This window comes from Nelumbo nucifera, chromosome 3, assembly GCF_055504915.1.
Source record: "Nelumbo nucifera cultivar China Antique chromosome 3, China Antique-T2T, whole genome shotgun sequence".
NCBI lineage: Eukaryota > Viridiplantae > Streptophyta > Magnoliopsida > Proteales > Nelumbonaceae > Nelumbo > Nelumbo nucifera.
In genome coordinates this window covers 39,566,597-39,583,927 of record NC_142651.1, presented here as the reverse complement: position 1 = coordinate 39,583,927, position 17,331 = coordinate 39,566,597, and the positions used below count along the sequence as shown (strand labels likewise).

The 17,331-nt window shown below is 40.3% G+C and overlaps 1 protein-coding gene and 1 non-coding gene across 7 annotated transcripts in view; both read right to left on the bottom strand.

Moving 5' to 3' along the window:
* LOC104604029 (CLP protease regulatory subunit CLPX1, mitochondrial-like) overlaps positions 1–17,331 on the bottom strand; it is a 46,028-nt gene that overhangs the window by 21,152 nt on the left and 7,545 nt on the right. For all 6 annotated transcript variants that reach the window (XM_088900172.1, XM_088900170.1, XM_088900174.1 and 3 more), the window contains 3 exons: positions 11,030–11,104; positions 10,282–10,359; positions 8,224–8,280 (listed from right to left, as the gene is read on the bottom strand). In XM_088900172.1, the coding sequence (XP_088756298.1) occupies positions 8,224–8,280; positions 10,282–10,359; positions 11,030–11,104 (210 nt within the window). The remainder of the gene's footprint in view (positions 1–8,223; positions 8,281–10,281; positions 10,360–11,029; positions 11,105–17,331) is intronic.
* Positions 1,162–1,268, bottom strand: LOC148801143 (small nucleolar RNA R71). The gene has a single exon (XR_016084899.1). It is a non-coding gene; the product is annotated as a small nucleolar RNA R71 (small nucleolar RNA).

Below are 17,331 nucleotides of genomic sequence, written 5' to 3'. Positions count from 1 at the left end.
GTCAGATCATACACTATTCATCAAGAGGGTGGAGTCCTCTCTGACACTACTAGCAGTATATGTTGATGATATTGTGGTGACAAGAAATGACAGTCATGAGATTGAGTCCCTCAAACAGCTCCTTCATCAAGAGTTTAAGGTGAAAGATCTTGGTGCACTACGGTACTTTTTGGGTATTAAGGTTGCTAGATCCAAGCAGGGGATTTTTATCTTTCAGAGAAAATATGTTCTAGATCTGTTGGCGAAAACTGGAAAGTTGGGTGTTAAGCCAGTTGATACACCCATCGAACAAAATCACAAGATTAGTGCAGAGGGTGGGGAGCCTCTTGAAGACAAAGTTATGTTCCAATGGTTGGTTGGAAAGCTTCTATATCTCTGCCTCACTCGACCGGATATCAGCTATGCAGTTAGTGTTGTTAGCCAGTACATGCACTCCCCTAGAACTTCTCATCTTCTTGCGGTAGAGAGAATATTAGCATACTTGAAGAGATGCCCGGGTAGAGGTATATTGCTCAAGAACAATAATCACATGAGGGTGGAAGTCTATACAGATGCCGATTGGGCTGAAAGTGTTGATGACAGAAGGTCTACCTCTGGATATTGTGCCCTGGTGGGAGGTAACCTTGTCTCTTGGAGGAGTAAGAAGCAGAGTGTTGTTTCCCGCTCCAGTGCTGAAGCGGAATACAGGTCAATGGCTAATGGAGTGGCTGAAATCTTATGGCTGAGGTCACTACTTGAAGAGTTGGGTATTGACTATGAAAAGCCCTTAATGCTGTATTGTGATAATCAGGCAGCTATTAATATAGCCCACAACCCAGTGCAGCATGACAAAACTAAACATATCGAAGTTGATCGACATTTTGTGCGAGAAAGGGTCACATCACAAGAAGTGTGTCTTCCGTACATCACATCTAATATGCAGCTCGCGGATATCCTCACCAAGGCTGTACCAAGGAAGAAGTTAGAGACAAACCTATCCAAGTTGGGAATGATAGATATCTACTCCCAACTTGAGGGAGAGTGTAGAGAACACTGATGTGGGCCCCACTGTAGTGGTCTCCACTGTGTTCGTAGGACAACAGTGTAGTTATTTGTTTCAGTTATAGTAGTGTCAGTTTGAGTCAGTTTGTTAGAAAGTTCTACCCTATAGGATGAACCAATACCATGAGAAGAACCATCACTGGATTCACCCAAACACTGGGTGAACAAATTCATGAGGCTTGGGAGAGAATGAAAGAGCTAATGAGAAAATGCCTACACCATGGCCTGTCCCAGTGGCAAATTGTCCAAGCCTTCTATGAAGGTTTGACGGATCAATACAAGCAAATGGTAGATGCATCCTGTGGGGGGGGGCATTTATGAGCAAAAGTGAGGATGAAGCGTATGCGCTTTTCAAGACCTTGAGTGAAAACTCCATCAATAATGCATCCTTGTATTCCTATGAAAGGTCGGTGGGACCCATAAAGAGGGTAGGGCTCTATGAAGTCAGGAATAATACAAAGCCCAAGGCAAGAATGGACTTGAATGCCATCTCGAGAAAATTGGACAGGGTAGATCTTCTAGCCCAGAAGCTTGATCAGTTTTTCACCTTTAACCAGCAATCGGGCCCATCTACACCCTATCCTGAAGTTTGCTCCATTTGTGTCAGCCCGGCCCATCAGGTTGATGATTGTCCCACGGCGGCCCAATTTATGCCATTTATTCAAGAACAGGTTCAGGCAACCCAAAGTTTCTCAAGGACCAACAATGATCCATTATCAAATACTTACAACCCTGGGTGGGAAATCGCCCTAACTTTTCTTGGAGGACACATCAACCTAATTCACAGTCCCAACAGTATAATCATCCATCTAACTCCATGGCCCAACAATTTCAGAGGCCACAAGTACAGAACCAATTCTAGCAGATGTACCCTAGGAACCAACTGGCCCAACTGTATCAGGCTTACCCTCAACCTCCTCAGACTCGTACAGTAGATGACCAATTCATGCAGCTTCAGTAGCTAATCCTAAATCAGCAGCAGTCCATTGCCAGATTAGAAAGCCAAATAGGACAGTTAGCCGAAGCTAATGCGAGGAGAGAAGTAGGGCAATTACCGAGTCAACCGGTTGCAAACCCTAGGAATCAGCTATCGGGTCTTCCTCCACAACAAATTCAACCACCTCCTAAGAACCCTCAGTTTGAAAATGCCAAAGTTGTTACAACCTTAAGGAGTGGGAGAATTTTAGAAGACCCGTATGAGGAAAAGAAAATTGAAGAAGAAAAGGAGCAGGAAGACCCTAAGTTAGGGGGAGAAGAAGGAAAGGAAACTTTAGAAGAAAAACCTTTAGTGAACCAACTTGTAGTCCCCTTTCCAGCCGCACTCACAGCCAGGCCGTTGCGAAAGAAGAAAGAGATTCGTAATGAGGAGATCAGGGAGTTCTTCAAACAAGTCCATATTAACATCCCTCTTCTCGATGCGATTCAACATGTTTCAGCCTATGCCAAGTTCCTGAAAGAATTGTGCACTCAAAAGAGGGAGCCACGAGCGGCCCCACAAAAAGTGATGCTCTCGGTAGACGTTAGTGCGGTCCTCCTAAACCAACTACCCTGAAAGATGAAAGACCCGGGTGCTCCTCTCATAAGCTGTGTCATCTATGGAATCACCTTTGATCGGGTCCTATTAGATCTTGAGGCCAATGTAAATCTGCTTCCGTTCATTATCTATGAAAGGTTCAGGATCAGCGAGTTAAAACCTACCCCGGTAATTCTGCAACTCACTGATCGGTCTGTCAAGACTCCTCGAGGTGTTATCGAGGACGTCATTGTCAAGATAGAGAATTGTTATTTCCCTGTAGACTTTGTTGTCCTAGACATGACCCCAACCGAGGAACTGAACCATAACCCGATAATCCTAGGACGGTCGTTTCTAGCAACGACCAATGCAAACATTAACTGTAAATCGGGAGAAATGGGCATTTCATTTGGGGAGCAAAAGGTCCAGTTAAATGTTTTTAGTGCCTCTAAGTATCCAAACCTAGGGGAAGATGAGTGTAATGTGGATATAGTGGACGATCTTTTGGATAACTTGTCTACCCCTTGGTTAGCCCAGTCTGAGCCTTGTTTGTATGAAGAAGAAAGTGAGTATGACAGTCTGGATGGAAGAAGTTAATGAATGTGTCTGGCTGAAGACGTTAAACTTAGTGTTGGTTGGGAGGCAACCCAACGTAGTTTTTAGTGTTTTTGCTGGTAGGATTTGAGTTTTTTTTTCTCTTTTTTTTTATTCAAGACTAGGTGGCAGACCTTGAACCCCTCAGGAAAACCCTATTGATTGTTTCCTTTGGCCCAAGTCCTTTTTGCATCAGCCTAGTCATGCCACTGGGGACAATGGCACTTAAGTTAGGGGGTGAGGAAAGAGAGAGAAAAAAAATGAAATTTTGAAAAAGAAAAAATTGAGAAGCTTTAATATGTAGAATTAAAATTTCACTGGAAAATTTAAAATCTTTCCATTAAAAGAGATTCCCAAACAAAAAAAGTTGAGGAAACTGATAGAAGAATATTGAATTTTGTAGAAATTGGTAGCAAGTGATAGGAGTCAAAATTGGTCTTATTTGAATTAGGTTGGGTCGGTTTACTGAGGTTTTTCCAACCGACCCGACCTGGTCGGGTTACCTGAGATGGAAACCGAAACCGACCCAGTGTTAAGCAAAACCGACCTGGTCGGTTTGAGTCGGTTTGGGTCGGTTTCGACTCTAAGTTCATCCATGTCCCCCATGGCCCATGTGCCTGTGTGGTGCAAGTTTGGGTTGTCAGATATTTCAGTTTTTATGTAAAACTGAAATATCTTTATTTAACAGTTTTAAATATAAAATATATTTAAATTAAAACCGAAATATATATTTAAATAGATTAGGTTTTTCATACAAAACTGAAGTTTTTTGTGCAAATATATCATCATTAACCGGATTTTTTTCAAAGCTTAAACTTAAACAAAACACAAATAAAATATATCAACTTGTAACATGCATTAAATTAAAAAAATTAAATAAAAAAATACTAACCTTTGAATGACTGAAGTTGGGACTTTGAGAATGAGACTTGAACTTGAGTTGAGAGAATGAGAACTTTGAGAAGATGGGAGTTGGGAGAGCCAAGTTCAAATGATGTCTTGAAGTTGAGACTTGAGAACTTTAAATTTTAAATTTTTGATTCTTGAGTTGAGAGTCAAATTGTATTAGAGAATAGAGATTGTGCTTGAGTTGAGGGGCTAAGGGGGGCGGACCAAGTTAGAATTAGAATAGAAGACAGAAGTTATCAAGAAAATAGAAAGTCAAACTGTATTAGAAAAAGAAGACTGAAATTTGTATATTTCAAGAAACTTTCTAAGTTCTAATCTAAGTAAAAAAGGACACCTAATTCTAATTGCAATTGCCTAATTGGTTACCTATTTGGTGTAAAAGACTATAGAATCCTAACTAGAAGACTAGGTTAGGTTGTAATTAGGAATTAGGATAGAGACAACTTAGTTAAGTAGGAACTAGGTCGGGTCGGGTCGGGTCGGTTTCGGCTTCGGCTTCGGTTTTCACACAAGAGAACCGAAACCGACCCGAACCATCGGTTTATGAATTTGTACAACCCGAAACCGACCGGTGCTGATGAAAACCCGACCAACTCGAGTTGGGTCGGTTCGGGTTGGTCGGTTTGGTCGGGTTGGGCCTTCTTATGAACAGCCCTAATTTGAATATTGTCAAAACCGTTTAGAAATTGGAAAATACTCCCCAATTTGCCCCTGTAAAGATAAGAAGATAAAGATTGAGAAATTAGACAAAAAAATTCTTCAAATTGTTAGAGATGGTGGACTACCCTAAACAGTATTTCTGCAAAAAATAAAAATAAAGTCAATGGACACCCTAGACTTAGTAACCGGGTCTCTTCACCTAAGTTAAGTGTTGAGATTTGCATCAAATGGGAAAGGGAATGCCAAAGACAATCACCTAATACTTAGTAACCAGGTCTCTTCACCTAAGGCAAGTGTCGAGATTCACGTCAAACGGTGGAAGGTAGCAATAAAAATAAGTGTGCATATCAAGTTCAGGGGTAGAAATCCACTGTCAGAAATGATAAGAAGAATACCCGTTTGATTTTAAAAATTAATCTCAGCTTATCGAGACAGTCTGCAAATGGAAGGGTATATAAGATTTTTAAGCCAAGTTTCTGTAATATTCAAAGCAAGACAGTTTTACGCCTTAAACCCAATATCGATTTATACAAAGTTTGAGAATTCTGGAATCAGGATAGCTAGCTAATTTTGTCAGGGATGATCTTGCAATGGGAATAATCTCTATACTTGGTGTAATTTTAAGGCTACATCGCTAAGGGACTTGCAATGGTTAAGTTCGGGGGTGTGATAACTTTGTAGTTTGATGCCTTAAGGGCATCATTTCAGGGGTATTTTCGGCCTTAGAATAGTCAAAGTGTGCCCTTTTCCCAGTTAAATTCAATGTTGTGACCTCTGAGGGTTTTTGTGCAACTTCTATGGAAAACTGTGGAAGTTACATGGCGGAAATGCAGTTTTTGGGAAGCTGGTGTGAAGTCCAACTGAGAGAGGGGGTGTTTTTGTGAAAAACTAAGAACAGGAGGGTGCCTCCTATCTGCTAAACCCATAATGGCGCCCCTCCTACTGTATTAGCATGCTCCCCTCTCATTAGCAAACCCTAAGGCGCTTTCTAGCTCATTCTTTTCATCCTTAGCAAACCCTAACCGCCCCTAGCTGCTCAATCTCCTCCTTCCATCCCTTCTAATCTCCACCATTCATTTTAGGGCACTCTCTTTTTAGCTTTTTAACCCTAGGGCGCCACCTAACTTCTAATCCTCACCATCCAGTCCCTAGTCATTAGATCTCAGCCCTCCATTCCATTTTCTATCTCAGCCATCCACTCTAAGGCGCCACCCACTCCTTTTAATCTCCACCTTTCAACCCTAGGCACCTTAATCTCCACCCTCCATTTTTGGGCTCCCAAATCTCAGCCCTACATAATATTGGGTGCCCTCTCCTTCTCTTCTCAGCCTTAGGATCAACCCAGAACCATCCTAACCCTTCATTAGAAACCCTAAGGCGCCCATATCTTTGCTAAAACCCAGCTGCCGCCCCCCTCTTTCTCTCTAATCCCATTTGTGTCCATCATTCTCTATAAAAAGGACCCAAGGGCTCCTGAGAAGGGGTTGGACTCTGCCCCCAGGTAAGACGAAAGGCTGATCTTGAGAAGTTCAAGGGTTTAGGAAGAGGAGGACGCCCAAGCAAGAGGAAGGGTTCCTACTTGCAATTCGCCTAAGCCATTACTGCCACCTCTGGATTCGGATCTTAGATTTAATTTCTGTTCTTTCATTTCCAGTTCCGTTTTTTCCTTTTTTCTGCAGATCTGGAATTCGGCCAGGTAAGACAGAAGGGTTAGCTCGAGAAGTTCGAGGGTCAAAGGAGAGTTCCGGAGACTGCTACCTCTGATCGGATTACAAACTTTTTATTTCGTTCATTTTATTTATTTATTTTTCTGCACTTTTCACTTCCAGCACTGTTCGAATTTTAGTTTAATGAATTTCAGTTTAATTAATTAAATTCTATGTTGTTGCAACTCTCAATTGTGTTCTCTTTCCCGGATTTAAGTAAATAACGATTTTTCCCTTGCTTCCCTATGGATATGACCCGTTCTCACCATTTACTGCATTTGTAATTGTTTGAGAATCAGAAAAAAAATTATAAATATTAAAACTGGTGTTCCAAAGTGGTTAACGACACGCTTCTGGACACCAATTTGCTTAATGGAAAATCCAGAGATTTAAAATCTTCTTTATCAATAAGAAGACTAAAAATACTTTTCTAATAAATAGTAACTATACTAGTTGTATGTGTGTGTGAGTGAGTGAGAGAGAGAGGTTACCTCATAAGCAAAAATGATTAAAACAACCTGCTACCAGGCCACACCATGACAAAACCCTACATTTATTCACTGAAAGAGGAGTAAAAAATAATCCCATTCCACTCCTCTCTAAGGTGTCACATCCTCATACCCCCATGATCCTTGAAAATAGAAACCCAAAGACAATATAAACCAACCCCTTCTACATGGGAGAACAATAAAATAAAAAGTAACTCCTAGACATACATTCCCTAACACAGCTCCCCTCTCTGCTCTAAATAAGCTAGGATGTTGGGTAACCCTAGAATCCATCTGAATGAGCTGCTTATCCCGGATGCTAGTGTATATGGTGTATTGGAGCCTATGGACTATGCAGTATCTTAGAGTCTATGGTCCACAAGAATATGAGCCCCCTTATACAGAAAAAGAAGCCCAATTCGTGAGTCCAAAGGTTGTTCCTATGCTATGGCTGAAAAATGGTTTTAGAAAATGTGGGAAGGATCTTTTTGAATCTGTTACTATTTACTTTTTTCTGGATAATATGGAAATAAAGGAATTACAGGATTGTTGAGAGGAAGACCATTAGAGGGAGGGTGGTCTTGGAAAATTAGAACATGCCCTTGTACTGTACTCTTTTATTCTCAAAGAGTTTGATGGCCTTAAGCAAGATTATTTTTTGACCAATTTTTGGCATTTTTCATACAAAAATGAGATCTTTATGGTCATTCTTTGCTGGGAATGAGAACAAAAACTATTTTGAAGTGCCATTCCATTTACTGTTTGTTAGACATTCAGAAAGGAATAAGAATCTTCGAAGCCAAGTAGAAAGTCAATAGAAGGGGTTGTTTTGATATCAGCTCCCTCATTCTTGACCGGATGCTGACTCAACTAGAATCTAAAGATGCTGGAAGAGATGCTTCTTGGTCGGGTTTCTAGGATTCTCATGATATTGTATTTGGATAGATGAAATTGGTTGGTTTTTGCTTGTTTTGGTTGTAGGTGTTAAGGTGTTAGACAGATGGTCCTTTCTTGTACTTGCTAAAAGGACAGCCCAGTGCACAAGGCTCCCACCAATGCAGGGTCTGGGGAGGGACAGATGTACGCAACCTTATGTTACAAAGAGGCTGTTTCCAAGATTTGAACCCTGGTCAATCAGGTCGCAATGGAGCAACCCAACCATTGCGCCAAGGCCCACCTTCAAAGAAAATTTTATTTTTGTTTAGCATAAAAACACCTAAGAATGTTTTGACGACAGATCCTACATTCATACTAATAACATATTTTATTGATCATGCCATTGTTAAAACCACAATAACTAATGCATAAGTACCTGAATATTGTCACCTCGGGGATGCTTTCGAGCTCCCTTCTCTGGAACATTCACAACCTGTGGAGAATGGAATTAAATTTGAGAAGCAAAAGAGACTTCTATACCTTTTCGCTAACATTTCAATCAATCCTGACACTTCATCTGATGGTTGGGGAAAATATGATTGATTATCCAGATAGAAATATGTAATAAGACAGTAATCCAGTTCCCAGCATATAGCTAGGAAAATCAAATGGAGAGGGGGGGAAGGGGGAGGTGATAGGATGTACCAAACCAAGGCTCTACCAAACAAAGCTCTAAATCTTGTGTAGAAACTCTAAATCATCTAGGCAACAGTGGAGTGCCTAGACACCTGGAGATAAAATTTTGCAGAGAAAAAGCTAAATCGTAGCTTTGTTCTCTAATTTTACAATCCAACCAACATGCATGTACACTGAAAGGGTAGGAATTCTCTTTACTAATAACATTAATTTTCCTTCCAAAACATAGCAAATCATTGTATATAAAAGACAATGGTATTTTAAATCAGTTAGGTTTGACATTTCAAACACAACACTACAACATAATAAGTATTTAGTAGAGCAATTACATATCAGAAAATTATTAGCAACTAAATAAGGAAATAATTTTATAGAAATAAAAAACTTAATTATATATATAAGAGAGAGAGAGAGAGATGGGGCAGAGTTCATTTTCTACTTTAATGCGTGTGAGTGAGTGATAGAGAGGAAAACTGTAGAAAAAAGAGGAAACTTTTTACTCTTCCTTTCGTTCTTTATTTTTCCATTCTTAAAATCTTTGTATGTTTTATATTCTACCAATCCTAAGGCCCCAGATATCTGGGACCAACATTGGGTAATGGCCATATATAAATAATATATATAATATATGATAGGATGCATTAGTTGTTGCCAAGAGAAGAAAGGGAAAGTGCATACCTTCTCTCTACAGTCATTAGGGCTTTAGAGCTTCAGTTCAAATCACCATAAGTTAAAGCTTGACCTGAATTTTTTTTAATTTGTGATGAACTGAGTTGATTACCAATTCATGATTAAACCAAGTGGATTCAGCAATCTACTTACCAGTGTAATGATCCATTGACCTGTTCAGGGCCTTTCCAACAACTTATCCCACCAGGTAACTGTGCAACACAATCCAAATCATGCTATCCATGATGGACTGACAATTTTTTAGACAGTGCTCTCAGGATTCACCAAATGTTCAATCCCAATGCCCCTCCATACCCCACTTTACATTGGCAATTTCCCCAAGTGATTTTAACCATTCAAAGCTTTAATTTTATAATTTAAAATTTCAAAATTAAAGGGCTTATTGTGGAAATGTTACAAGGTTCTTTTTCTGCTAAAATTTGCCCCAAGAATAGGACTTATTGTGGAGATGTTAAAATTTCAAAACTAAAGGGCTTATTGTGGAGATGTTACAGGGGTTTTTTCTGCTAAAATTTTCCCCATGAATAGGGTACAAGTGAAACATTATAGTTCCTTTTTAGCCCCTGATCATCATACTTGGCATATTCGAGAATTAGTTGTTACAGATCATTCATGGAGTAAAGAACTGTTTTGGTAAATATGATATTATAACTAGACTAAATAATTGTAGAAACTGGGATAACATTTCTGAGAATTTTTAGCATCTCAATAATTTACTAAAGATCAAATTTTTAATGTTCCTAGAACTTAAATCTACTTATTTACGTGATTTTTATTGGATTTTTATCTGAAATATAGTATGAAATTTTAGGCTAGTTAGTGTAAATAGAGTGAGACACCTGACAACCAATATTTTTATCCATTCACTTGAGTTTTGTTAATTTGATACTTTCATCATGGAGTGCATACTTACGTTCCTTTCATTATCTTTTAAGATGACAAGAAGTAGCTCCAAGACTTTGCAATGCTTCCATTGCCCACTTAAACTATGCAATATCATAAAACAAAAATCTCAGCATGTTCTCTATTTTTGACTCCAACATTTCCACTAACATTGACTGTTTGAACCTTGCCATTCAAAAGAACTAAAATGGTGAATAAAACTTACCGTTTCTTCCAACATTTTCAGTAATGCCTGCTGGACGCCCTCTCCTGATACGTCTCTACTAAGATTGAGACTTTCAGTCTGCATATACATACAAAAACTACACTTAAGACTGAAATAAAGAAATTACCTACAATAGCACCATAGTTTCCAATCATCCAAAGGTTTACGAAGATCTGTTGAGACTTGGTCTCCCCCAATAACTGGCTGGAAGAAACTGAACTTTGATGAGAGTTGTTTGGGTAATCCGGGGCCATTAAGGATGAAGAAGGGAATATAGTTGTTTTGTACTCCGGCCCTATGGAGCAAGGTGATGTGGGAAGATCAGAGTTTTTGGCTTTATGGGGTTGAGAAGGCAAAAGAGCTGGGTGTTAGTAGGCTGATTATTGAGGGAGATTCGAAAACTGTGGTTAAGTGGCTGGTTAAGGGGGAGGGGGTGGCTTGGCATTTGAGGAATGACTTCAGGAAATTCAAATGGCTGTCACAGGACATGTCAATCTGAATGAGATGGGTGAGGAGAACTGCCAACAGCTTGGTAGATAGCCTTGCCAAGCAAGGCGTACATAGAACATATATGTTTTGGGCTCAAATGTAAGTTGTTTGGGACAGCTTCTAAAGCTGGTTTTCTTTCACAACTTCTTGTTGTAATCCTCTTTTCTTCTAATTAATGAAATCTTTTTTCTGTATTGCTGATAAAAAAAATATTATTTTATTTTATTTTACAGAAATAGAATATTAATTAAAAATAAACCTTTTTGGTAATTTTATCGACTTCATCTATGTAGACAATCCCCTGCTGGGCAGCTGCCACATTAAAGTCTGCAACCTGAGATACAAAAGGAAAAGAATCACTAAACTACTGAATATATAAAAATCCAATACATGGAACCAGAAATTTGGTTGTAATACGTACTGGTCCAGAAAAAAAAAAACATGAACAAAGTTGGTTGAGGTAATGTTCAAGTTTTCTGTTCATAAACCCTACAGTAAAAGATGTGCATGACATGCATGCACATGTTTGTGAGAGAGAGAGTGGTTGTCTAGTATAGAACAAGGAATGGCATGAATAAGATAAAGGATTAGGCCATAGATTTGACCAAAAAAAAAAGTAAATAAATGCCGATTCGTGTAGTAAACATATGTAAGCTCTCTCATTTCACAATTTATTCTTGGATCTATACCACATAATTCCCTCTTATATTTTTTAACTGTTTTGGAGCAGCTACAGTAATCCGAACCAGTGAAGAAGGAAGAAGAAGATGAGGAAGAAGACAAGAGAAAGAGAGAACAGGAGGGTTTAGTCGAAACTGATTAGTCACCCATTCAGTCGACCCCCTTATGTTTATTAGGTTCTAATTACACTTACAAAGACTAAACTGCCCACACTTAAGTGTGGAGCAGAGTGCTCTAATAAAACAGCCACATAAGCAAAGTACTTAACTGACATGAGATTACTAAACTACCCCTATTCGGCTCACTCGAACATTAACCAATGACATAGTTAAAAGTTACATCTGAGATCAAAGTGAGAAAAAATTGAGCTGGATGTTCTTTCTGCTTTATTTATTCTGGCATTAATCCAGCCTCTACTTTTAATTTGACAAACAAGGTGAAGGGCCTTTGCAGTTTATGAAGGTTCTGTTTTCAATCATTTCTGTTATCTAGGTGGTACAACAGCCTGGTCACATACAAAATCACCTGGCAATAATGCTAATAAATTACATTAGATATTGTAATATATTACATTGGTAAACTAAAATAACATTGTATGTAAATCAAAACGTTAAAAAACAGTATGAGTTATTATTTATGCTTTTACCCTTGGGATGTTCCGCGGCATCCTGGCCATTGACTTATTCGGGTTTACCTTTGGGTGGGAATCCTAAGGAAAGTAGCTTCTGAAATCCAGTTGTGGAGAGATTTGAAAGAAGATTAGCAACTTAAAAAAAGAACTACATTTCCTTGGGGGGAAGGGTAACTTTGATCAGGGCCACGCTTACCAATCTCCCGCTGTACTTCCTCTCCGTTTTTAGGATACCCTCTACGGAGGCTAGAAAATTAGAAAAGTTGATGAGGGATTTGTTGTGGGAACCAAGGGTTGAAAGAAAGGATCATCTAATTAGTTGGGAGATAGTGAGTCGGAGTAAAGAGAGAGGGGGCTAGGTTTAGGGAATTTGATTCTTAAAAATGAAGCCTTGTTGGGAAAGTGGTTGTGGAGATGGCTGATGGAGAGAGAAAGCTTGTGGCATAGGGTGGTGGGTAGCATTCATGGCTGTTCTGATTCAGGTTCGGATGCCAGACTATCTCGTCGGGCTACTCTATCAACTCCTTGGAAAGCAATACATGACATTCTTCTCAAATTTCTTCAATGTGTACGGTATGATGCTTGTGTGGGCAATCTAGTTCTGTTTTGGGAAGATACTTGAGTGGGTAACTTGTCTTTCAAAGACCGTTTCCCCTCTCTTTACTCTCTAAAAAAGAGCCTATTTCCTCTTTCCTCTCCCCTCCAATCCTCCCTATTTCTTTGAATTGGGATTTTGGTTTTCGTAGAGGTTTACGGGAGGCTGAACTTCATTGTGTCACTGAGTTGCTCCTCAAGGATCTTTTTCATGTACTTCTTTCTTCAAATCCCTTTGTTCTAGTGATGTGCTTGGGTCTTTCCCTGTACGAGAAGTTTGGACCAAACCTATTCCCCCTAAGATAGTTGTCTTTTGTTGGGAGGTGTACCATGGTAAGATTAATACCTTGGAAAACTTGCAAAAGAAGGCCTTTTTTGTGTCTTTCCCCAAACTGGTGTATTTTGTGCAAAGCCCATAGTGAGGATTGCTACCACTTACTAATCTCTTGTCACTTTGCTGCAGCTCTGTGGGATTGGATTTCTGATTTGATTGGTTGCAAGTGGATTCTACCATCAGAAGTCAATTTGTTGTTTAGCTCGTCTACCTTCGTTTGGCCAACAAAAAACGGGAAATGCATGTGGAGATGCATTAGAGCAGCCACACTGTGGACTATTTGGGAAGAAAGGAATTCTATAATCTTTATTGACAAGGAGAGAACCCTTCCAGTAGTAAAGGAGTGTATCTTCACTAGAGCTATACACTGGCTGAGAACCTTAGAATCCTTTCCTTTGCGGATTTTTGGAGAAGCTGGGCTGCAATGGCTAATTTGTTCTCTCAGAAAAATAAAACTGCAACAGTTTGGATACCTCCCTCAGAAGGTTTTATCAAATTTATTTCGACTGCTGCTACAGTAGTCCGAACAGGAAGAGGAGAAGAAGAAGAAGAAGAAGAAGAAGAAGAAGAAGAAGAAGAAGAGGAAGAGAAGAAGAGGGGTCAGTCGAAAATCTGATGGTTAACCCATTCAGTTGACCCCCTTAATCTATATTAGCTTCTAATCATGTTTACAAAGACAGAAATGCCCTTACTTAAGTGTGGGGCAGAGTAACTCTAATAACACAGCCACATAAGCAAGTTACTTAATAAACAGAAGAAGACTAAACTACCCCTATTCGACACATCTTAACACTCCCCCTCAAGCTGAAGAATTTATGTCATATAATCCCAGCTTGTTACATAGATAGTTCACTTTCCCTGAGCTTAGAGCTTTTGTAAACAAGTCTGCCCACTGGTCATTGGAGCTCACATGTTCTGTATTTATCTCTCCGGCAAGAACCTTCTCTCTCACAAAGTGGCAATCAACCTCTATGTGCTTTGTTCTCTCATGAAAGACAGGATTGGAAGAGATATGGAGTGCAGCTTGGTTGTCACAGTACAATTTCATAGGTTTATCCATGTGAAACCCAATTTCTTGTAGAAGATTCCTCAGCCACACTAATTCACAGGTAGTGTGAGCCATGGCCCTATATTCGGCTTCAGCACTGCTTCTGGCTACAACCGTCTGCTTTTTACTCTTCCATGTCACAAGGTTTCCTCCCAGAAATGTGCAATAGCCTGTAGTAGATCTTCTGTCACTCACTGAGCCTGCCCAATCTGCATCTGTATACCCAACTACTTCAAGTTTTCCTCCTGGTTTATACAATAGCCCACGGCCTGGAGCTCCTTTCAGATACCTCACAATTCTAAGGACTGCATCCCAGTGAGGTATACGAGGGTTCTGCATGAATTGGCTCACCACACTGACTGCAAAGGAGATGTCGGGTCTCGTGATAGTCAGATAGTTCAGCTTTCCCACTAGTCGTCTATACCTTCCAGGATCTTCAAATACTTCTCCTGTATCACTGCTCAACTTAACATTTGGTTCCATAGGGGTCTCAGCCGGTTTTGCACCTAACAGTCCTGTTTCTTCCAATAGATCAAGGACATATTTCCTTTGACACAGATTCACACCTTGTTTTGACCTGGCAACCTCAATTCCCAAGAAATACTTTAATGTTCCAAGGTCCTTTGTTTGAAAATGATTTTGCAGAAATGCCTTTAGTTTGCCAATCCCCAATTTATCACTACCAGTGATGACAATATCATCCACATAGACCACTAATAAAATCTTCCCAGCTTCTGAGTCATAGCTGAACACGGAGTGATCAACCTGGCATTGCTTCATTCCAAAACTCTTCACCACTTCACTGAACTTCCCAAACCAAGCACGTGGAGATTGCTTCAACCCATAAATTGCTTTCTTCAGCTTGCACACCTTACCACCCTCCCCCTGAGCAACAAACCCAGGTGGTTGCTCCATATATACCTCCCCCTCTAGATCACCATGAAGGCATTCTTTATGTCAAGTTGAAGGAGAGGCCAATCATACATAACTGCCAAAGAAATTAGAACACGAACGGAACCAATTTTAGCCACCGGAGAGAATGTCTCCATATAGTCCACACCATACGACTGTGAGTAACCTTTAGCAACAAGTCTGGCCTTCAGACACTCCACACTACCATCTGGCAAGTATTTCACAGTATACACCCATTTACAGCCCACAGCATGCTTCCCAAGTGGGAGAGTAGTGAGTTCCCACGTTTGAGTATGTTGAAGAGCAGAAAGTTCCTCCTCCATTGCCCGCCGCCATCCAGGTGAACTAAGAGCTTCTTGAACATTGTTAGGTATGGAAATAGAAGACAAAAGTGAAACAAACTGGCGATGTGAGGTAGAAAGACGAGATAATGAAATAAAATTGGAAATGGGATGGAGTGTAGAACTACGTTTACCTTTCCGTAAGGCAATGGGTAGGTCAAGATCTGAAGGTTCAGCAATAGGAGCCATGAGAGGATCCGCAGACGAGGTAGAAGTAGGAGGAGGGGCCGGTGTCGTTCGACGTGTATACACTTGTCGGATCGGTGGTCGTTCAGTGGTGACCTGCACTGGATGAGGAGATGAGTCTACTCCAACAACAGCCTCTGGAACTGAATCACTGACAGGAAGAGGAAGAGGAGGTAAGGGTGCTTCAGGACGGGAGAAGAAGGGAACAGACTCAAAAAAGGTGACATCAGGGCAGACATAGCACTTTCGGGCAATGGGATTATAACACTTGTACCCTTTTTGAGTCCGAGAGTAGCCAAGGAAGACACATTTAATTGAGCGTGCATCTAGCTTGTCTATTCCAGGACTCAGATTATGAACAAAGCACACACAACCAAAGACACGAGGAGTTAATGGAAACGGAGATAAAGTGGGAAACAAGATGGAGAAGGGTGACCGACCATGAAGAATAAAAGAGGGTATCCGATTAATGAGAAAACATGCAGTGAGTACAGCATCACTCCAAAACCGTTTAGGAACATTCATGTGGTGAAGCATAGACCGAGCAATTTCAAGAAGATGACGATTCTTCCGTTCAGCCACCCCATTTTGTTGAGGGGTGAAAACACATGATGTCTGATGAATAATGCCATGCTGTTCTAAATACTGTTGAAATGCAGTAAGAAAATATTCACGACCATTATCTGAACGGAGAACTTTGATTGGAACACCAAATTGTGTACGTATTTCAGCATGAAATTTTTGAAAAATGGAAAATAATTCACTTCTTTCTTTCATTAAGTAAATCCATGTCATTCTTGAACAATCATCAATAAAGGAGACAAAATACTTGTACCCATTGTAAGACTCAATTTTGATTGGACCCCAAACATCTGAATGAACCAAAGAAAAAGGACTCAACATGCGATTCTCAACTCTCAGACTAAAGGACACACGACGGTGTTTACCAAACTGACATGACTCACATTGTAAAACTGACAACTGACTCAATGATGGAACCAACATCTTGAGAACCTTGAGAGATGGATGTCCCAGTCGACAATGCCATTGTAGAGGAGTAAGGGAGGTCTGAAGTGCAATTGAAGATCCACCGCCGTCAAGGTAATACAATCCACCAGCTTCATGCCCCCCACCAATCTTCTTCCCCGTCTTGAGATCCTAAAAAACACAAGTGGAAGGAAAAAAGGTAACAGAACAGTTAAGAGCTTTGGTTATTTTACTAACAGACATAAGATTGAATGGAAACTTAGGTACATATAAAACAGATGATAAGGGGACAGAAACCAAGTCAACATTACCAACACCACAAATGGGAGATGAGGACCCATTGGCAAGTGTAACAGTTTGTGATGTGGAGGTTTCAGAAAGAGAAGAGAACACACCTGGAGTCCCGGTCATATGATCTGAGGCTCCAGAGTCAATAATCCAGGAAGGAGTTTTAGATGACATGCAAGCAATACCTGATTGGGCATATGTGGCAGTGGTATGCTATGAAGTAGTTTGAAGGAACCGTTCATACTCATCACGCGGAACACTCACCATCTCCCTCCCAGAAGTAGATGTAGATGTGGGAGGTGTTCGGTCTGCCAGTTTACTGTCACTAATAGCAACCTCGCCTGCTACAGCATGATTAGCCCATTTAGAGGGAGGGCCATGTAGGTCATAACAGAAATTCACTGTGTGTCCATCCCTACCACAATGAGTACATTTCCTTGTAGAGTTATTTTTTTCTCTACCATGGCCTCCCCCTGAATCACAGCCACCCCGACCAATCATGGAATTGCCACGGCCCCCTCTGGAATGACCTCCCCCTCTTGTACTATGTCCACCACCT